The sequence below is a fragment of the Branchiostoma belcheri genome, unplaced genomic scaffold (genome assembly GCF_001625305.1).
Source record: "Branchiostoma belcheri isolate BF01 breed outbred unplaced genomic scaffold, Haploidv18h27 scaffold50, whole genome shotgun sequence".
Lineage (NCBI taxonomy): Eukaryota > Metazoa > Chordata > Leptocardii > Amphioxiformes > Branchiostomatidae > Branchiostoma > Branchiostoma belcheri.
Window position 1 is genome coordinate 1486423 of NW_017804132.1, and position 23117 is coordinate 1509539.

A 23117-nucleotide genomic window follows, 5' to 3' on the forward strand; every position below is an offset into this window, starting at 1 on the left:
CACCACCTCCACCACCACCTCCTCCACCACCACCACCTCCACCACCTCCTCCCCCTCCACCACCACCTCCTGGAGTTCCACCTCCAGCCCCTCCACCACCCCCTCCACCTGAAGTTTGCGAGTACAACGGAGACTACTACGAAGTTGGGGCGAGCATCACCAGAACTGACGGCGTGGTCTGTACCTGTGAGAAGTTCAACGATGCTGAACCAGCTATGACATGCCCACGTAAATCAATGTTTATATATGATCGCTTTGCTTTGAGAAGTGATAGAATTCAAAGTAGTGAAAGTTGATGAGTCTTGGTCGGGTAATTTTGTCTTCATCATTTCATGCCGCTGTGAGCATAGCATCACCCACTTTCCAATGCTAATGCTAACGCCACGAGATGTACACAACATGTACAAGTTTGCCTACACCATGCACTCATCATCCTTCTGAATACAGAATACAGAATGCTACAGTCCATTCTATGCGGTATGTAGATCATAGACACAGATGTGAACAATGAAGCAAACCATCATGAACCGTAAAGCTAAGCATGACACAAGTTATTATGTTACCTAAGTTTTTATAACTACATATCGTTGAAATGCTACGTTAAGTGTGATTTTAGATTTGTTGCACACTGGTGCAATTAGATTGATTTCAGAATTGTACTTGTTTTCATAATTACAGTCAAAGTTTATTATTCCAATGACAGATTGTAAATGAGCGTGCCATTCAACCTCCAGGATGCAATATGCTTTGGTGCAATACCTTACCTTACCTTACCTAGTCCCATCCTCATGTCTGAGGGTCGGGGACTATGGTGGCATCCAGTATCAGCCTCCTCCACTCTCTCCTGTCTCTGGCCCTGTGAGAGTACTCAGCCAGTGGCATGCCCATCCAGTCACGGACATCGTCGCCCCACCTCCGGCGTGGTCTTCCACGGCTCCTCCTTCCGTTGATCACCCCTTGCAGTATGTGGGTGGTGATGTTCTCTGCTCGTGTGGCATGCCCAAAGTACTGGAGTTTCCGCCTCTTTATGGTGTTTAAAAGTGTTCTTTCCACTCCCAGCTGTTCTAACACAGAGTCATTTGTGCGGTGGTCCGTCCAGCTGATGCGCAATAAACAATGTGAAATTTGACACCCATACTATACTATATTTCATGTAGCACCTCCACCTCCGGTAGCGCCACCACCTCCACCTCCCGGCTGCGTGTACATGGACCAAACCTACGCTCCGGGAACAGTCATCATAGAGGCGGGCTGCAAGACGGACGGGCTGCTCTGCGACGATTACGGGCAGATCTTTGTTCTGGATAGCTTTGGATACGGATGTAAGTTTGTTAGATCATGATACCTCTGTTAATACAGGCTGTGGACAAAAGTAGATATAACATTTTGACATTTTAAATGTGTAAACGTAGACAAAACCTTGGCAACATCTTATGTGCACATTTATACGTGTTATCTAGGAATGTACATGTCTTTATACTTCATTAGAAATGAAGAGAAAAAGTGTAAACCAACAGACATCTGTGTTTTTGCCACGTGCAAGAATTACCATGTTGCCTTTTATCAAGTGATGTACTGTCCTTGGTCTGTGTGTGTGTTTGTGTGTCTGGTTGTGTGTGTGTGTGTCTGTGTGTGTGTGTAGGTGTGTGTGTATGAGTGTGTGTGTGTGTGTGTGTGTGTGTTTCTGCGATCATTCTGGATCCCAGAACGTACACAATGTTATTATTAGTTGTTGTTGCTATGGTTCACACACTATGACTTCCAATGATGACCAGGTTGCGAATACCGTGGAGAGTGCTACGAAAGAGGGCAGACCATGGTCCGAGATGACGGGGTGATGTGCCGCTGCGAGGGAAGCGCTGACGTGGCTCCTGCACCTATGATCTGCGACGGTAAGAACCACCAATTCGCAAGGGATTTTTTTTAACGGTGTCGCTCAATGCAAGGCCATTTGGCCACTTCTAGGCATAGAGCTAGAGGTATAGAACTGTAACAGCAACTCTTCTCCCTGGGTCAGAAACATCATGATTGAGACCAGCCCAATTTCTCACAAGTAGTGAGGACTAACTGACCCAATGGGATAATCTTGAATAGCAACATTATTTACATGTTTAAAGTTAAAACTTTTGATCCAACACAAAAAAATTCCCTCACCTAGAGCTTTCGACCAGTCACTCTGGTCTTCCTCAGTAGACTGACCCAGTGGGGCTTGTTACGTGGGTTCTTTGAAGTGTGATGTCAACACTGGGCGAAAGGTATCTGGTAGACGATGTCGGCCCCCGTCGCAGATCAGTCTACTGAGAAAGACCAGAGTGACAAACTCTCCTGGCATAATAGATATGTCTCTTTGTACAATATTCAATGTCCTTGGTCAATTTCTACTCTTTCAAGCCGCTTCCCGAGGCCTGGCGGAGGCTAATATATTATATGTTCTTGTAGTGACGACCCCTGCGCCGACCTACCCCCGCCCCCGCCAGCGCCCCAGCCTCCTGACTGTGAGTACATGGGAGAGTACTACCCGCCCGATACGGTCATCCAGGAGCCAGGCTGTATGAGGCCAATGGTCGGGTGCGACCCGTGGGGAGTTCTCTACAGCTACGACAGTTTTGGACAAGGATGTAAGTCTGTTTGATTATGTTTACCTTAGCAGAAGGAAAACACATTGTTCTTGCTCTGTTTCTTTTTCCTCTTCTTCATCTACTTCTTTTTCTCAAATAATGTCAATGACCTGTCAATGATCTGAACCAGACGTCTCTCACCATAACTAGTCTTGGGTTCCATCGTGTTGCAATTTTATAGCAGGAGGTATTTAGACTCTTGACTGACCATGTGTGTGTGTGTGTGTGTGTGTGTGTGTGTGTGTGTGTGTGTGTGCGCGCGCGCGTGTGTGTGTGTTTGAGTAAGAATTAACAGAGCAGACCATATGCGAAGGTGAACATTCTGCATTTGCCTTGCAAATGTTACCTTTCTAGTTTACATACTTAGATGTCTAATGTTGTATAGGTTGCCAGTATAACGGACAATACTACGAAGACGGAGACACCTTCACCAGAGAGGACGGTGTGGTCTGCCACTGTGTGGGGAGCGAAACTGGGTACCCAGCCCCGATGATCTGCCCAGGTAAAATACACTTTATCACTTTTGGGGGCGTGAAAGAAGGTAGGCAATGTTGGCTTACGTAATCTCCAAACAGATCGTTTGATGGCTGAAAAGACAGAATCAAATTGGCCAGACAGTAACCATTTCGTCTTCGGTGGCGAAGTGGTAACTGTCTGGCCAATGGGATACTGCCTGGCCAATTTGATTCTTTGCAGCCACCAAAACTCGGATCTGCTTGGAAATTAGGATTGCAGCTTTGTTTCCATGATTTCATGCTCGTCGGTGGGCATTGCATCATCTACTTTGCCGGATGCGGATGTCATAAACGAATCCGTAAACAAGTTGGGGACACTCTGCTATCAATGATTGTCGACACTACAACGTACCACTGAGTTACACGAACTCATACCTCCGCAATGTCAACATCTTTGACTATTATAGGATTCATAATACAGACTATTGTGATTCCTATTGTTAATAATGTCCATCATACTCTAAAATTGTAGTAAAAGAGGCAAACAACCATTATAGACTGAAAAGCTATACAGAACTTTATTGACACAACAAAAGTACAGCGACTTTCGTAAGATCTTAAACTACATGAAAACATACAGATACATGTACGTGCGTGCAAGACTGTGAGTGAATCAACTACTTGTTCTAGGACCTAAACAGTCCTTGATATATTAACCTATTAGTATATTTCTTGTAGAACCGACGGACCCACCCCCTCCCCCTCTCCCACCGTACGGCTGTATGTATGGAGAACAGGTGTTCCTTCCTGGAGAAACCATCTACGAGAAACCGGGCTGTATGGGGGGCCGCGCGCTGTGTAGCGAGAACAGTCAAATCATCTACGAAGACTACTTTGGATACGGATGTAAGTAGTTACGTCGATGAAGGTTAGACATCCAGGTAATACGATACGCCAAAAAGCAGTTACTCAAGTAACTGGATATGATTTTGAAAACGTCAGACGTAAGTAGTTAGTCTTTCCAGACTACCTGTCGGTTGCTAAAAATAGTAGATATTAGCCAGAAAAGTTGGCGGCCGATTTGGAACCAACTTCTTTGGACATACCTGAAATCACGAGTCGGTCAAGCCCTCAGATAAGATATGTGCCGAATGTGTGCTTTTTTACCATGTTATTTGTTGTTACGTGTTTTTGTATGAACCCTGGAAGATTAGCCTTTTGAGCTTAAAGGGCATCGAAGTACAGACAAAGGCAGAATATACCTCTTCATGCTGCAATGTGTTATAATTAGTGTACTTAGTATTCAACATCCCAAAAAATTTGCTTTATTCAGGAAAGCCTTTTATAGGAGATTATAGGAGAGTTTTGTAGGAGATTGTTGTCAGCTTTGTCTCAGATTGTACATTATGATAGAAAATTTCACTTTTCAACACCAAAGGCCTAGTTTACATGTCTACATGTTGAACTTGTAGGCTGTCTACACAATGATGTGTACTACGAGAACGGAGCAACCTTTACTGAAGACGGTTTGCTCTGCCGCTGTGAGGGCAGCCAGACTGCAAAACCCGCGCCTGTCATCTGCGAAGAACAAGGTAAAAACTATCATGAAAGTTCATCTGTGTTGTCAGTTTAAAGTTAAAACTTTTGTCTCAAATTAATATGTCTCCATTTTAATGTAATATGTCTCCATTTTAATGTAATATGTCTCCATTTTAATGTAATATGTCTCCATTTTAATGTAATATGTCTCCATTTTAATGTAATATGTCTCCATTTTAATGTAATGTCCTGACGCAATTTAGCCGTTTTGTATCTGACAATGTTACGTACCTTTCGAAATAAACTATTCATGCATCATTGACTGCTACAGAATACAGAATGCCTCTCTATCATTTCTTAGATTTGGCGGCCGGGGGAAAGTAGTACGAAGACGTCGTGACCGAGGATCTGGGAAATGAGGAAGAGGAAGGGTGATGAGCTGGTACATGCCTTCATCACTCCCGCACTCATCACTACACCCCCACAACGTAAACTCAAATCTCCCGGCAACTTTACTTTCATAGTCTTCGTAGTAACTGACTGAAAGAAACGTCGAATGCATTCATGTATTGGATCTCTACATTATTTGGTCTTTGCTGTCCACAACTTTTTCCTGCGTTGCAGGTCACGACCTGAAATTCTTAGGATTTCCAACTTTTACTAATTGGTACACATTAGATCTTTCCTAAGATCTTGATGACACTTTGTGCATCTATTTACTTTTTAGTATAAGGGATAATAGCGATTATAAGATCATAAGCAGAGATTTCTTTAGATCGCGTGTGCAATTAGTTACCCAAGTATGAGGTAGACGAATATTATTCTAATCTTCCTATACAAGAATGACTAACGTAGAACTTCACACACGTGTGTAAAATTGGTTGCAGAGGATTTGGTGAGGTTAGTATGTCTAGTACTATGTGCGATCAATGGAAAATTATTCTTTAAGTTATCAGTTGGAAATTCAGAAGTTACGTTGACGTACATTGGATTTATTTCTTAGCCAGTAGAATGAACCCCGGAAGATTAGCCTTTTGGCTGAAGGGTATCGGAATAAAGAGCTTTCGGAATTATGAGAATTTCTTAGTCAGAATGTCACTAAAAGTTGATGTCATATGTCTAGCAATAGAATAAATACAGGGAGAGAGGTCACAGCAGTGTATTATAGAGGAAATCGTTATCGTTTTCAGAAACTCATTATACGTAGATATAAGTTAAAAGTGCAATATAATCAAGAAGTGATGGAAATGATGGTACGTAAAAGTGGTACCAGTATTGTTCCTTGTGGAACACTTTGCGAGAAATTAAAAGACGGGCTGTGATCTACACGAATTGTCTGCTATATCTTTATCAAGACTGCATTTATCCAGTTTCCAATGTACTATATTATAATTAATCTCCAAGCAGATCCTAGGGTCTCAAAAATAGAGTACCAAACTGGCCAGGCAGTATCCAAGCGACCCAAGGTGAAGGTAGAGGCAAAAAAAACGGGCCATATATAAAAAGCTAACGATCATTCCCCCACAACCTCTGCTTGGAGAGTACGTATTACTTACTTCTAGCGAGCTCTTTTACTGGGTTTGAAACTGATGGACTCTTCCACCAGAGGGTCTGAAAATGGACTCATCCATCATGAAGACCCGAGCCGTTTTACTCAAGGGGAAATAATCCATCATTCCCCCTTTTTGGTGACGTTCGGGAGTGTAAAAAAGCCCCGTAGGTATTTACCGCGTTTTTCTAACCTACAAACGACCGGAAATGACGCAAGCCTGTCCGATATTATTCGCTCCTATGTGGGGGCCCGCAAGCCCTTTTCCGTAGAGCGTAATCGGCCGTTTTAATTCTGCGTAGAGCGTAGGCGGATCGACCGCTCTAATTCCACGTAGAGTGTAATTGACGCATTTAGCGTAACACGTAGCCGGCTCTCAAAATTTAGCGTAGAGCGTTGTCGGGACCCCCACATGCAGGCCCTCCTATGTCACTACGAGTGGTGCGGAGTGCGTTTGGCACTCCGTAAAGATGACGATGATAGAACTGACACGGTGACAGTCTGCTCTACTGATATCTTCTGCATCAGAAGCCGATGCAAACAGACAGCTAGAACGAAGGTACGTACTAAAGCTTGTTAATTCCTGATAGGCAGAGTACTATGGCAGAAAGCGTAACTGTATCTAAATCTTGAACGGGTGGCAGTCTACATGTATGTGTTGAATGTTTTGACAAGACGAATGACAATACACTTAGCCAGTCAGTATTTCCAGCTTAAGTTGGCGCTAGGTATATACAGTGTTGATATATACGCAACGTTTAGGTGATGAAGAGCCTTGTTTGTGTTTTAGTGCCGCTTTCAGTACGAGCAGTTCGTCCTTGATAACTGATTTCCCCGAAACTGTTCGATCTTTTCGTTCAAGGACTGAACAAACACGTGAAGTACAGGTTCCATCGCTTTCCACATCGATCGCTGTTATAACTACAAAAGGTAAAACAATCATCTCCAGGCTAAGGAGTAGAAAACACAGGGCGTTATACCTACGACAAGATGGTAGTTGTCGTTGATTTGCCTACCAATACTTTGCATATGTCTTGAAATTATTTGCATGTATATATATTTTGTAAACAAAAACAGCGATCCCTCGTATAGGGTGGGGTCAAAATGTAACAGGAATGCAAGACAAGCCTGACGTACAAATCGGGCATACCAGTGATCCTAAGCCTTGATGCAATTGCAAAAACCAATTAACCAACCAACCAACCAACCAACCAACCAACCAACCAACCAACCAACCAAAGCAACCAAAAACAACCAACCAACTAACCAACCAACCAACCAACCAACCAACCGACCAACCAACCAAAGCAACCAAAAACAACCAACCAACCAACCAACCAACCAACCAACCAACCAACCAACCAAAAGCAACCACAAACAAACGAACAAACAAACAAACAAACAAACAAACAAACAATTTTTCTCTAAAAGATGGACTAATTCATATCACCATCGGGGCTGGAATCGTAGAAAATCGGCTCACTTTGTCATCGAATAAAAAGTTACGTCTGATATTTCCTTTGAAACTATCTCAAAAACGCAGGAGATGCCATTTCAGAAGGTTCAATTTTCAAAATTTTCCGGACCCCCACTAGGAACCTCAAGCCTACGGCGCTCGATGGTCCCTTTAGACAGTGGCAAGAACCCCCATTCCAAATCCTTGCTACGGGCATGGAATTCATGATACTTAGTACAAAACGCCTTGGGCTTTGTTTGCACCTGATCAATGATGGCATTCCGGTCAGGTATTTCCCCTGCCTCCCCAGATGACTCTTGAAACCGTTCTGTCGATAGTTGGGTGTGAAACAATTTCAGGCCAGTAACGAGGTGTCAGCTACAGAACCGGTATCTGACATTGACTGATGGGGATATTATAGATCGTAGGCTTATTCGTCCATCGACGCTTTTGTGCATTCGCATATGCGCAGTTTTGGAATGGCTTAAGTTGGATCTATCAATGATGATGTCTATCTATAGCTAGGCTTATAAGCCTAGCTATATTACGTTGGATCAATGGTTGTGATGGGATCCAATCGTTTGTACCAGTTTGGCCCAAGAATGTGAAGGCGAGGTCAGTCTAGAGTGGAGACCTAGAGAGGGAGGTCCTGGTGGTATCTGTCGTAGGATAGGAAGTTGATTAAACAGTTCAAGTTCGGACTCTGTGACTCGGCTCATCATCTGACAATGGTATAGAATAGAATAGAATGGTTTATTTCAAATTGAAAACTGCAGACATACACACTTTCAATTACCATCACATTGACAACAGACTCGCAGGTAGCCATACTGGCCGCCTGAATTGCTCCGAGGTCACAAATGTCATTAAAATATGGGTATTATTGTTAAAAAATTATTACATATTATTAAATATTGTTAAAATTTATGAATCGTAAAATATTCCTCTGCTTTAGAAAATGGATTTATAGTCAATATACATGTTAAACGTTACGCAGTAAAAAAGGCTGTTGTACAACATTAGCAACAGATTACTCTTACATTGCCGTTTCAGAGTTATTCAGTAACTTAACCATGTATGGTAGTGCGCTGTTTCTAAAGCGTTCGGTTCTTGTTCTAAAACAAGATGGTGATGACTATCTATAGCTAGCCTGTGTTACACAATCTATATATCCCTGTCAGGGGCCGATTGGGCCTCCTCCTTCCCAATTCATCTCACTTCAATAGAGATGTTGGCCATCAAGTGGTACCAGTATTGTTCCTTGAGGAACAGCGAGAAATTAAAAGACGGGCTGTGATCTACACGCATTGTCTGCTATATGTTTGTCAAGACTGCATTTAACCTGTGTTACACAATCTTTCCCTGTCGGGGGCCGATTGGGCCTCCTCCTTCCCAATGCATCTCACTTCAATAAAGATGTATCAGGTTGGCCATCAAGCTTCTAGGGGCCTAACAAGTGGAAGGCACAGAGCTAGAAGCTATAGCTACATGGAAACTCACTACCTGAAACCGAATATTATAATAATATTCGGTTTACCCGTCTCTACCACACTAACTACGCTGGTTATATATAGGAGAATATTTGCCAGGGGAGTTTGGCCGCCTTGTGGTTTGACTGGCTAGCCTGGGTACCATCCTGGTTAGTTTACGTCCGCTGTAGGAGCGGACGTAAACTAACCAGGATGGTACCCAGGCTATTGACTGGCCGCTTCGGAGGGAAAGAAACTACCTCCCCGCGGCAGGACTCCCTTGGCCAATTGTAGTCTCTTTTTTGCCAAATTCTACGATCCGTATTCCCGTAGAAAGGTCTGGTGGAGGCTAGGTTTACCGGGTGTAATACGATTAGACGGAAGGACGGTTTTCGTTTCAACTTAATGCACTCACATCTAATGGTTTACTTTGATGGTGTATCCACTTGCTGATTTTGAACAACTCGCCATGAGAGTCTGAGTAGCTTGCCGATTGATTTGAAAGAAGGCCACATCCCAAAGCAATAGTATATGCGCATGCATCATACATATCTATATATAAGATCCAATGTAACGAAATTGCCTTTACCACAACGCAACCCTCTCCTAGATCTCTAGCTCATATTATACAATGCTCACATTATACAATGTCTGGCTCATACGCACGAGTAATGCTGATATTCAGCCAGTGTTAACATTGGAAATCTAACGTTATGTATTTTTCTTGTCAGTGTAGGGCACTTTTATGCGTATGAGTGATTATGAACTCATCAGATGTTGCAGTTCTACGCACTGATATTCAGCCAGTGATAACATAATTGTAAATCTATGTATTTTTCTTGTCAGCGCCAGGACACATCTGTGCGTATGATTGATGATGAAGGCCTACAGAGTGCGTAAAAGAAGTCATCAGATGTTTCAGTTCTACGCACTGATCTTCAGCTAGCCAGTGATAATTTTGTAAATCTATGTATTTGTCTTGTCAGCGACAGAGGACATTTGTGCGTATGAGTGATGATGAAGACCTACAGAGTGCGTAAGGGAAGCCATCAGATGATTCAGTTCTACGCAATGATATTCAGCTAGCCAGTTATAATTTTGTAAATCTATGTATTTTTCTTGTCAGCGCCAGGGCACGTTTGAGCGTATGAGTGATGATGAAGACCTACAGAGTGCGTAAAGGAAACCATCAGATGCTGCAGATGTTGCTGTTCTGTTGGCTGGGACTTTTGCCAGGATGTTTAACGTTGGCAGCTGCTGACGGTGCGGATCATACTAACGTTCCATCTCTTTGCCCTTCGTCTCAACTGCCAGAGGACAAACGTATAGCTGCCAAAAACGGTACCAAAAATTCTGCAAACGACCACGGCAATATTTCAGGCTGTTTGAGACTTTCAGCGAAGACCAATGAAACTACTATTTCAGACGTCACAAGCCTTGAAGAAGAGAGTGAACTTGAAAGAAACAACTTTCACCAGGTTAAAGCACTCATAATGTCATCTTCAAACTTGGACCAATCTGTTGTTCCTCCTCCGTACGGTTTTGGGACGGCCAACTTTCTATTAGCTACAGCTGCTATCGTCCCAATATTGGGACTTCTTTTCATTCTATATCCTTGTATAAGAAGTGTTCTTATGGACACTCCTTTCTGTAAGAAGCGGTTGATGAATAAAAGATTAAGAAGCTCTCGACTGACCCTCGCTAGTGATGCGAATGACAGCAGTGATGATGAGATATTCGGACTGTCTGACGGAGAAAAGAACACAAGAGGTGCACAAGAAGTGATGACGGTGTCGTGCATGACCACAAAGAACGGTGACGTAGAGGAACAGGTGGTTTTGGAGGATGATGAGCAACTTCAAGAAAAGAATGTTGCGATGTTGTCCAACGAGGGACACACGGAAAATTCGGACGGGCAAGAAACTAATGAAATCACAGAGAAAAACAAAATGACGACTCTCTCTCTTGTCAAGACTTCACCTTCGAAATCTAACCATTGCCAAGGTCACAACAACACATTCATATAACGTTATGTGGTGACAGATGTCTAAATCCCTCCTGCTCATAAAATTACAACATGATGTAACCCAACACTAGTTACCATGGTGACAGACGGTCTGACTGTGACCTTTTGTGTTTGGAGAAGAGGAAACTGAGCAAAAACAAGGTATATTTTCCTTCGGTAAACATAGCTCTATGTTAAATCCTACTACCAATGTTGCCACCAGGACTGGGATATTTTTTTCCTGTATATACATGTACTGTGTTTTATTGTGCACGTATTGTTAGCGTCAAAATTGCTGCATAATGTAAATGTCTTTGTCCTAAAATGTCGACCAAATAGTCGTTGAACATTTACGTCGTTGTCGATGCTCTGTACATGTATGTAATGTTATATGACTTGTGTACTAGGGTGTAGTAATCAGTTACGTAATATTAATTATATGGTACATGTATCGTGATGTACAATGTATGAATTAAATGCATTCACGAAAGTACCGAAATTGTTGGCTTGTTATTAAGTAACTCCAGTACGTGTTACTTATTTCACAGCTCCCTGTACATGCACAGCTTTCCTGTTGCTTTATGCATTGAAATTTATTCTACTGGTTTCTTTGAAGCTTCCCTCACCGTGGCTTAATTTACACAACGTCATTTTGTAGCTGGTTTTACGCCTTTGGAGCTTTTACCAAGTCTTCATGCATTGAAATGTATGCCGACAGTTACTTTGTACTTTCTTTCACGGCGGTTTGAAAATGATAATCTATTCCGTCGGTTTCTTTCTGTATGTTCTTTTACAGCGACTTCAGGCATGTAGATTTATTCCGTCAGTTCTTTTATATCCGTAGCTCACAGACAGTGAAAATCAAGATTAGAGACTAAGTGTAAACTCTGTATAGGATCCGTGCCTGGGATACATTAGCCTCCATAAAATGCCAAAAAACTGGGGGTTTGGGGGGTCTTCAGGGTCTTGGTGAGCTTTTATGCGCTATTTTCTGATTGTATATAGACAACATAGCCGGCCTGGTTGAATTACCCGTTTTTAGAACTGGGCTGATCAGAAAACAGCCGAAGACAACCAAACCCCCAGTTCTAAGTGCTGCGGAGGCTAGGGATACATACAATCTATTGCATGCAGAGCCATCAAAGCAAAGTGTGTGTTCCATACGTTATTTGTAAGTAAAGCTTCAGGGCTTGGTGGAATGTACGAGCCGTGTGGCTCAGTATTGCTTTTAAAGCTCTGATGAACATTTAAGGACTCGGTGATGACTACGGATTTCCTGTCAGGTAGCATTAGTAAGCACTGTACTGTCTGTACACCAACCAAGCTAAGGGAAAAGTGTTGACTGATTTGGCTACAAAGCGGACAAAGTGAGAACTACGTTCACGACTCGTTCTCCTAACTAGAAACTGGAGGGTATTACTGGGAAAAATGACACATAGAATGGGGCATTTTTATGGAGTAAGCTGTGCAGTGGCGCCGTTTTATGCTCTTTTCTACTGTGGCGTCGTGTGTGGAGGTTCATTTGGCTGTTTTACTTGTCATGTGTACTAGTATAATGTACTTTACCATTGTTTTATGTTTTCTTGCTTTGAAAAAAAAAGATAAGTTTCAAGATTACACTGCACTCTAAAACTATCCCAGAGTGGAACTAAGTAAGGAACTGCCACTAAGTACAGAAGGGGCACTATCATCAGATGGCTTTAAACAGTGTTTAGAGCTCGTTCGGTGTAATGTAGCCAGCTGCCGCCGTGCCGCGTGCCTGCGAAGCTGGTTTGTTACGCCGAAGGCCGGCTATACAGATAGATACTCTAAATTTGGGGAATAATGACACCATGTACAGTGTATCAATTCTAATAAAATCTAATGACACCATGTACAGTGTATCAATTCTATCAAATCTAATTTCAAGATTAAAAAAAAAAACTTGCTTGTACACTTCCTTTCTTGTTGTGCTTTCCAGAGCCTCTCCTCTCTCTCTCTCTCTGTATAAATGTATGTGTATGTGTGCATGTGTGCGTGCGTGTGTGTGTGTGTGTGTGTGTGTGTGTGTGTGTGTGTGCGTCTGTCTCTCTGTCAGTGTAAACAAGATAACTCAAGAAGGCTTGAATGGATTGTCTTGACGAGACCTACCCAATAGTTAAGTTAATTTCAGGATTGAATTTTACCACCACACACTCGCCTACAGACTCCACCTACTCGTGACGCCCCCATAGAGCCCCCAAAACGACTAGATGAAATATAAAGTAAACGATGTTAAGTAGTACTAGTAGCATGTTCGTTACCCTGCAGTACCGATCAAATGTAACAGGTGTCGCTTACAACTTGGAAATTCGTACTCTGACAAAGAGTTAGACTATTGAAACCTTCTCTGGCTATTATACTGTCTTGCCACCGAAAGGGATCGGCTTGGAGAGTTAATTGAAATTTTAATATTGGATAAATACTGAGATTACTTCCGGACGTTTTAGCACTTTTCTCCCCTGTGACCTACATGCCCGTAGCCAGGATTTTGAATGGGGGGGGGGGTTCTTCCCACTGCTTGAGGGACCTAGAGCGCCGAAGGCGCGAGGTTCCTAGGGGGGGGTCGGGGGCATGCTCCCCCGGAAAATTGTGAAAAATGAACCTTCTAAAATGGGATTTCGTGCATTTTTGAGAGGATTTCCAAGAAAAAATCTGTATTCAAAATATTCAAGATAAATTTGTATTCAATGACAAAGGGAGCAGTTTTTCTACGATTCCAGTCCATCTTTTCAATAAAAACCTTGGACCATTACATAAAATGTGGACCAAAAAGTGGACCTTTACATAAAATGTGGACCAAAAAGTGGACCTTTGAGCCCCGAACCCCCCCCCCCCGGCTACGGGCATGACCGTTTTATCGTAACAAAAACCACCAAACATCAACAAAAGTCTACAGAAATCCCTGACCACTCCATCCCTCAAAGTATCGAGTGAATTGTCCCCTCCAGAACAGCGATGTCCACCCGCGCACCTGCTGTCTAGACTAGTAATGGAACGTCCCTGACCTGTCTGTGGCGGGAGACGAACCACTACATTTTAGGAGGTAAGGGTGCATCTGCGTTTTTATCTCGATATAAAATCAACTCCAGCGTGGTCTTTAGTGCTAATTTTACAAACAAACAAAAACCACCGGTATTAGTACCATTGTATCTGTAAATCGTAAATAAAAAGTTTGGTTTACTAATATAAAAATATCACTCTCTTACTGCCCCCCCTACCAATAAAGTGCAGTAACCCCAAGTTTTGGTCAACCAAAAATACAAATTAAGTTTCAACAAGATGTTTTTGTTTAGATTATTTGCTGTGATAAGAATTTTTATGCTGAAATATTTCTTTTCAACATGATGGGATAAGTTTATATTTTCATATTCTTAATAAATATTTCTATGAATCCTGCCTGAACCATTCGTTAGGGAGGTATCTTCCAATTTATTTATTTTCTTTTTGGATAGAAAAAAAAAACGAAGAGTATTTGTCCAGAAATAAACATTCTTAGATAGATTGTATGAATATCTTTCGTTATATTTTTCAACAATGACTCCATTAAATTAGACAATAGAAATATTTCATTGTTGTATTCCACCCATATTACAAAATGGTCTGCTTCATCCCTGTAAGGACCAATCACCAGCCGAGTTCTGATTCAAATCGCGCCATTAGACTTGGAGACAAGACCGCTTGTTGGCTTTTCAGAATCGTCTGAATTAAGGTGAGAATTTTTCCCTTTTTTACGGCGAAATCCCAAATTTTTTCCATGTATTATCTCGTATAGTATCTGTAGAGCAAGTTTAGCGAATTTCCTGGTTTGTTTTGATGATTTTTAATCAATTTTGACCGAAATTTTGATGACGTAGATGGACGGTAGGTTTAGCCCGAAATTTCGCTATGTTGTTAAAATGCCCAACATTTTTCGGTCAGGAGTTTCGCAAAAGTGTCTCAAGTTCCACAAATTTGGTTCAGAAATTGGTTATCATGACCCAAATCGTGCATTTGCCTCCGTATTTTGAAGTTTTCTTGGTATTTTCTGTAAGAAAAATTCTTGTACACTGGAGTGCAATAAACTTGTATAGGTAGCCTGCATATTTGTGGGCGGGGAAGCTAGTGCGTAGTGGGACGTCCCGTGTATATACCCGTGCTATACCCGGTACTAAGCCTGGGTACTAACTCAAGTTTACAATAATTTACAACAGTGAAATTTGGATTTTTACAATCTTAATAGTTTATTACATCATCTCTCTGTGAAAAAATTCAATATTCGCGGCAGTATTCCTGAATTTTGGTCGTTTTTGTTCATCGTTCGACGGAGATGTCAATCATTAGTGCACGTGGTATATGCAAATGAGCCAGTAATTTCGATGAATTTACGTCAGAATTTGAACACAAAGTGTTTTACCACAAATTTTTACCTCAAAATTGTCGTCAAAAAGAACCCAGGCCTTAGTAGTGTAACGTTTAGCGATGTTTTTCGTAAGATTCTAGTACAAATGTGGTTTACCGAGTTACTATAGTACACAGTCGGCCGGCCAAGTTGAACGTTCCCGACCGGGTTTTTGGCATTGTCCCGTGAACACGGGGCTGGTCAAAACTTGCCCAAGAATCATGTTTCCCCGTAACTTTTCCTCAGAATTTGTAGAAAAGAGATTCCGGCACCTAGTAGTGTAACATTTAACGGTATTTTGCGAACGATTTCGGTGAAAATCTTCACCAACTGCGTTGTCCGCCGGCCAGAGCAAATTGGTTTTTTGATCTTTGCCCGGTGAAGTAGCCGGGTAGTTGTTACGCCAAAACTTGCTCAAAAATCATGTTTTCCACAATGTTTCCTCAGAACTTGCACGAAAAAGGTTCCAGCACATAGTAGTGTAACATTTGGCTGTATTATCCCATGATTTTTTGAAAGATTTCGGTGAAAAGCCTCACAAATTTTGTTGCCCTCCGGCCAGAGCAAATTGGTCCCGTCGGGGTTTTGGCATTACCCGGTGGGACCCCAGAACTAGCCGGGTGGATCTTTCGTCAAAACTAGCCCCAAAAATTATGCCTGACCTCACAAATTTTCCACAGAAATTGTAGGGAAAAGGTTCCGGACCCTAATAGTCTAAGGTTTAGCCGTATTCTTGGAAAGATTTAGTGAAAAATCTTAACCAACTGCATTGTTCGCTAGCCAGAGCAAGTTGGCCCCGCCCGGGTTTGGGCCCCAGAAGTTGTTATGTCAAAACTTGCTCAAATAATCGTGTTACTTCACAAATGTTCCTCAACATTTGCAGGAAAAATGTTCCGGCACCTAGTAGTATAAGTTTTAGCTTTTTTTGTCGGTAAAATTTTTAAATTGGCACCTTTAAAAATCCTTACACCTGTTTTGCTCACTTGCAGCTCAGCAGCGCTGCCTGTCTCAGCAGCAACGAACTGCAGGACAAACGGACTGGAAGCCAGCATGCATTCTCTACACGGTTAGCCATCTACTCTCCACACTCTTGCACTTTTTAATGGGACGCATAACATCTGCAATTTACCATGTGATTTTCGAAATATTTGAACACATCTTTCTAAACTTTGGGTCTGTCATTGTTGTCACTACTGTTCATGTTGCCATGGCAACTTGTAAACTTGTGCTGATATGTATTGTTTCTGTCTACAGAACACTGAACTGACTGTCTGAAGGAAGGATGGTGTTGATTCCTGTACTCCTGCAGCAGACCAGCTTTCATGGCATCCACTAGCAGGTGTTGTTACAGTAATGTTTCTTGCATTCTTATACGCATTAATGAATGAACGAAGACCTTTATTATATTGTACATAGAAGTTTACTACCCACTGGGTTCTGTATAAGTCACCACATTGGCATTTTACCTTGTCAGTCATACTTCTAAACGTGTAGCAAATAAAGAAACATAGAAGACTGTTCTTGTTGCAATGGCAGCTTGTAAACTTGTGCTGATATATTTTATTTCTATCAACAGAACGGTGAAGGAGGGATTCCTGTTCAACTAGCTACAGAAGTGCTCTGGTAGACCAGCTTTCATGGTAAGGACTAGCAGGTATTGTTTCAGTAATGTTTCTTGCATGCTTATATATTCTAATGAATGAATGGAGATCTTTATTGTACATACCGAGAATAGTTTCATCAGGTTGGTAAACTTAAGAGATAGGGGAATTCTTTTTACACAGCGAGGTGAGACTCTTTGGTTGTGTAAAAAGAATTCCCCTATCTCTTTATTGTACATACATTGCCATGGGAGTGAGTGAGTGAGTGAGTGAGTGAGTGAGCGATGTATGTACTGGATAAGCTGTATTTGCCATTGTAATGAATTTGTTTTCTCTAAATTCTTTCCCTCTCTCTCCTTATCTTCTACAGATCGTCCTTTGTACTGTTGCCACTGATGTCATGGTTTCCAGGCTACTGGAAGGATGCAAGCATCGAGAGGAGTCAGCTCGCCAAACAGGATTTGTATGATATCCTTATCAGCTGATGGTATAGAGGTAATGAGGGTGGGGGGCATTTTGAGCCAAACTCTACTTTGGTTTGGCTCAGTAAAGATCAACAGAGTTAAACATAGGGAACATTTTGGACATAAAGTGCCTTGTGTCAACAAGAATTCTTTGATAACTTTGAATAAAAGTACTGGGGTTCTAGGGGAAGTAAGAACTGGTATATAGACAAGAAAGAATCGCTGCTGCTGAGGTCATGGATGGAATTAAGGAGGCAACGATGTACTACGAGAGAGAGAACTATTTAATTTGCAGATGCAGATCTATGAATATGTGTTTTGGCAAATTGTCAGGCATAATGACTGTATTAGATTTAAATTGCAACGAAGTGATTTTCTGAGTCCAACTCTTGTAAGTGAGAAGATGGACATTGAAGATGGAACAGTGTTGTGCATGTTAACGCCACCGTCTTGTAATGGGAAAAGGCGGAACACTGACTCAGAAATAATTTATTAAAAAATGTTTTTCCCATCTTGTAAGTAATAAGATGGAATTTGAAGACCCTTTTCTTCCATCTTGTAAGTGATAAGATGGAATTTGGAAAGTTTTTTTCTTCCATCTTGTAAGTGATAAGGTGGAATTTAAAGTTTTTCTTCCATCTTGTAAGTGATAAGGTGGAATTTAAAGTTTTTCTTCCATCTTGTAAGTAATAAGATGGAATGAGTTTTTCTTATCTTCCATCTTGTAAGTGATAAGATGGAATTCAAAGAGTTTTTTCTTCCATCTTGTAAGTGATAAGATGGAACACGGAACACATTTTCATGCCAATCTTGTAAGGGAGAAGATGGCATGTTTTGATAACTTTCTTGAATAAGACTGAGAAAAACATCATCAAGATGAGACTGCAACCACCACAAGCACTACGCAGCTACCATCTTCACCCCGATCATCGGATGCACACATTGAATAAAGACTTTGAAATACTGTGTCATTATTCTGAATAAAGATTTCTAATAAAGATTTCGAACAAAGATACCGAATATTAAGGTCATTTTGTACCTTGTTAAAGAAAGTAATCAAGCTAAAATTGAACAGAAATTTCATTTGCTTGAGTTTCACAAGCTAAAAGGCAAAATCACTTGCCCTTGGCCTGCTATCTGAAGTTCACACGCACTTGCCTTTAGATCAGGGAAGGTGAGTTAAACACCAAATTAGAGCAGGGACGTAGTTAGTGGCTGAAGTGAGTGTGATGATTCAGAGAGCACTAGCCTAGTTTTGGGGGGGTGGGTTGATAAAAATGAAACAAAACATCTTTTTTCCAAAATATATATATATATATATGTGTATATATTGCATATATATTACTATACTATATATTACTTATATGCAACTATATATTTCGTGAGATGACAATTAGGTATGTATGGATGGTTACCCTAAATTTTATAGTTACTTACTTTAGTTAACTAAATAAAAAAAAAAAAAAAAAAAAAAAATTTAAATATATAGAAGGCAAAGTTGTTAAGGTAATGACTAGAAGGCACACCCCAAATTTTTTAGCTTAGTCAACGATCTCAAGAGGACACCTGTTATTTTTATGTTAAGCCACTACCGAGATTATTGCAGCCAGAGGTAAGCCATGTAATTAAGGACTGTATGCGTTACTAACATGTGCTTTCTCTCCTCATACTGCTTGCAAAAAGGGGGGTCCTTTTCAATACCTTCTAGTATTTTCTGGGGTTAGGGCCAAACCATGATGGCTTTTTTTTTAGTTTTTCTAGCCCCATGATGGGAAGGGAACTGGGGTCCTTGCTGGAGTTGGGAATTTTTTGTTTCCGCACACATTGTTCACACTCTGTAAGCTGCTCTGAGGTTGAAATAAAGAAATTTTGATACTGACTGTGGTGTGAGTTATTTGCGATTGAACTTTGCGCGGTTTTCTGATATCATTTTGCGCCAATTTTGACGGACACAACTTCTGCGGAGCTTTGAGGTTTGTATTCTCCAACTAAACCAGGTAAATGTGTAAGTACAAAATTTTGACTTTTCTTGACTGAATCTTTTCTAACTGTTTTTGTAGTTTCCTTCAATTTCAGGTGATTCCTTGGAAGACATTGTTTCCAGCTTAAGCAGGCAGCAGGACCATGAGGGAGGATTTCTTGCAAGAAACAGATAATCATTTTATTTCTTTTATTCAAGAAAAAGTTTGCAAAGACCAATGCTCAGTAAATATTATTTGAGTAGAATCAGTTGCATTATGTTTGAAAGAAAATAATATATCATTATATACTGTATTAAACTGCCTATAAGAAAGCAATTTATCTTGTCACTTATATGAAATGTTGACTTGATTCTAGTGTCAGTGTCATCATATCTTTTTCTTCAGTTTTGTGCACTTTCTTGTCAAGCTTTCTTGTATAAACTTCAATGTGACTGTGTTTTATGTTCTGGCATCAAATATATTTTCCCTTTCAACACTAACTTCTTGTCTTTTTCTCAACAGAATCATCCCTGGATGGAAGTCCCCTACCTGCATGAAGGAAGGATATCTCCTGTCTTAAGACTACTTGAAGGATGGATGTCTAAGACTTGAAAGATACCAGACTGTGGTGCCAGGAGACTTCTATTACTTTTTTCCCAGACATTAACAGAATTTCTTCTTTTCAGAATTTCTTCTTTTCAGCATTTCTTCTTTTCAGCATTTCTTCTTTTCAGCATTTCTTCTTTTCAGCATTTCTTCTTTTCAGCATTTCTTCTTTTTAGGACTTCTTCTTTTTAGGACTTCTTCTTTTCAGGATTTCTTTTCAGCATTTTTTCTTTTCAGAATTTCTTCTTTTCAGCATTTCTTTTCAGAATTTCTTCTTTTCAGGATTTCTTCTTTTCAGAATTTCTTCTTTTTAGCATTTCTTCTTTTCAGGATTTCTTCTTTTCAGGATTTCTTCTTTTCAGCATTTCTTCTTTTCAGCATTTCTTCTTTTCAGCATTTCTTCTTTTCAGAATTTCGTCTTTTCAGCAATTTTTCTTTTCAGGATTTCTTCTTTTCAGCATTTCTTCTTTTCAGCATTTCTTCTTTTCAGCATTTCTTCTTTTCAGGACTTCTTTTCAGCATTTCTTTTCAGAATTTCTTCTTTTCAGGATTTCTTCTTTTCAGGATTTCTTCTTTTCAGCATTTCTTCTTTTCAGGATTTCTTCTTTTCAGCATTTCTTCTTTTCAGGATTTCTTCTTTTCAGCATTTCTTCTTTTCAGCATTTCTTCTTTTCAGCATTTCTTCTTTTCAGCATTTCTTTTCAGTATTTCTTCTTTTCAGCATTCTTCTTTTCATGATTTCTTCTTTTCAGCATTTCTTTTCAGCATTTCTTTTCAGCATTTCTTTTCAGTATTTCTTCTTTTCAGAATTTCTTCTTTTCAGCATTTCTTCTTTTCAGTATTTCTTCTTTTCAGAATTCCTTCTTTTTAGCATTTCTTCTTTTCAGCATTTCTTTTCAGCATTTCTTCTTTTCAGGATTTCTTCTTTTCAGGACTTCTTTTCAGCATTTCTTCTTTTCAGCATTTCTTCTTTTCAGAATTTCTTCTTTTCAGCATTTCTTCTTTTCAGCATTTCTTCTTTTCAGAATTTCTACCTGAAGGAAGGATGTCTCCTGCCTTAAGACTAAGGGTACTCACCGCCACTCAGCTTTCGGTGGCGGACAGGGAGTGGCGCCCCTGCCCATTGAGGAGCTGCAGAGACGTCTCTGTCCTGCCTCTTACTACTTCTTCTAGGCCTGCTCTTTCTTTCCCCAGGACTTGTTGTTTCTCCGTATCCACAGCCAGAAACTTCCTCTGCCAATTGCTCCTTGCTAGCTTCTTGCACAGCATGATCAGATCTCAGCAGTCTTAACAAAGACGTCCCTGCAAAACCTGAGTACACCCAAGCTCCACTGGGTAGAGCCTAACTGTCCAACCCCTTTAAAACACAGTCCTGGGCTACTACTGGGCCTGATACTTCGCCTTCTTCTGTTCGTATGCTGCCTGGATGTTTTCCTCCCAGGGCTCTACGATAATCACCGCTTTTGTCTCTACTGTCCACAGCACCAAGTCTACCAGAAAATATTCATTTGTTAAAGCCAAGACACTACAGGCCTTCAAGCATGCCATAAGCACCATGTAGTTCTGAACAACAGTTACGGGTACTCATCGTCACTCTGCTTTCAGTGGCGGACAGGGAGTGGCGCCCCTGCCCATTGAGGAGCTGCAGGCTACAACATACGTCTCTCTCCTGCCTCTTAGCACTTCTTCTAGGCCTGCTCTCTTTCCCCAGGACTTGTTGTTTCTCCGTATCCACAGCCAGAAACTTGACTTTTCGACTTCCTCTGCCATGGTCCTTGCTAGCTTTTGGGTACTCACCGCCACCCTGCTTTCGGTGGCGCCCCAGAGATGCATACCACAGCATACACACACAAAACTTGTACGAGCAGCCACCCCATCCAAATTACCCCTACCCCCACCGTGCTGGAGCCCTCAACCAATTGAGGTTTGTTTGCATGTACTGGAAAGAAGAAACTTTTAAAGACTACCGAAGGATGTTTCCCGAATGCCTTAAGACTACTTGAAGGAAGGATGTTTCCTGTCTTAAGACTACCTGAAGGAGGGATATTATAGGCCTTCAAGCATCCCATTAGCACCATGTAGTTCTGTACAACAGTTAAGGGTACTCACCGCCACCTTTAACTTTCAGTGGCGGACAGGGAGTGGCGCCCCTGCCCATTGAGGAGCTGTTTCCTGCCTTAAGACCTCCTGAAGGAAGCTGGCAGGACTCCTCTTGTAGCTGCCCAAGCTCCTCCTTGCTATTTATTACCTGGAGGGATCCTCCCTTACTTTCTTCAAAGGAACATCATCGAACTGCAGCTGCCTAGCAGCAGAGGTCGAGGAAGACCGAAAAAGACCTGGATGGAGTGTGTGAAGAGAGACATTAGACAGCGCGGCCTTGCTGGTGTTGACCCACAGGACAGGGCTGCCTGGAGGTACAGTGTGAAGACCAGTACTACTAGCCAACTGCTGCCGACCTCTGTGGCAGGGACAACAGCAGCAGCAGTATAACCAAATCCTGGATAGTGAGTGAGTGAGTGAGTAAGAGACCTTGGGCAAACTTGTGTTTTTGTAGAACTGACTTCTCTCCTTCTCCTTCCTCTTCTTCCTAAGTTTGTTTTGTATTTTTGCGCCTTTATTTATACTTGATGTACAATATATATCACCCCATTCAGCCTCTCCATTCTCCTCAGTACTTTCAGCCTTGATCTCACGTTTCCACAACTCCTCTCGCCCTACTCGCGCTCTTTCCTCAGTGCTCACTTTCCACCACTTTTTCCTGAGTTGGCACCTTCTTTGGACTGTTGAAGGCTGCTGGCTTTCTCTCTTTCTCTCCGACTTCTCCTCTGCTGTGTGTTTGTTTAATGTTTGTTTATTGTTTTGTGTGTTTTCTCTTTTGGCCATCTAGAACTCCAAATCTTTCACTGCAGAAGGCATACAACAAGTTGCCAAACTCATCAACATCCTCTCTACATCTCCCTTCAAGCCTTTTTTTTTCTATGTTGTCACCAAGCCC

General features: G+C 41.4%; 1 protein-coding gene across 1 annotated transcript in view; it reads left to right on the forward strand.

Moving 5' to 3' along the window:
- LOC109480237 overlaps window positions 1-11079 on the forward strand; it is a 22389-nt gene extending 11310 nt beyond the window's left edge. The window contains 8 exon segments of the mRNA XM_019782386.1: window positions 1776-1898; window positions 2454-2618; window positions 3004-3120; window positions 3812-3979; window positions 4546-4665; window positions 10239-10379; window positions 10416-11051; window positions 11054-11079. Coding sequence (XP_019637945.1) covers window positions 1776-1898; window positions 2454-2618; window positions 3004-3120; window positions 3812-3979; window positions 4546-4665; window positions 10239-10379; window positions 10416-11051; window positions 11054-11079 — 1496 coding nt within the window.
- The last annotated feature ends 12038 nt before the right edge of the window (window positions 11080-23117 follow it).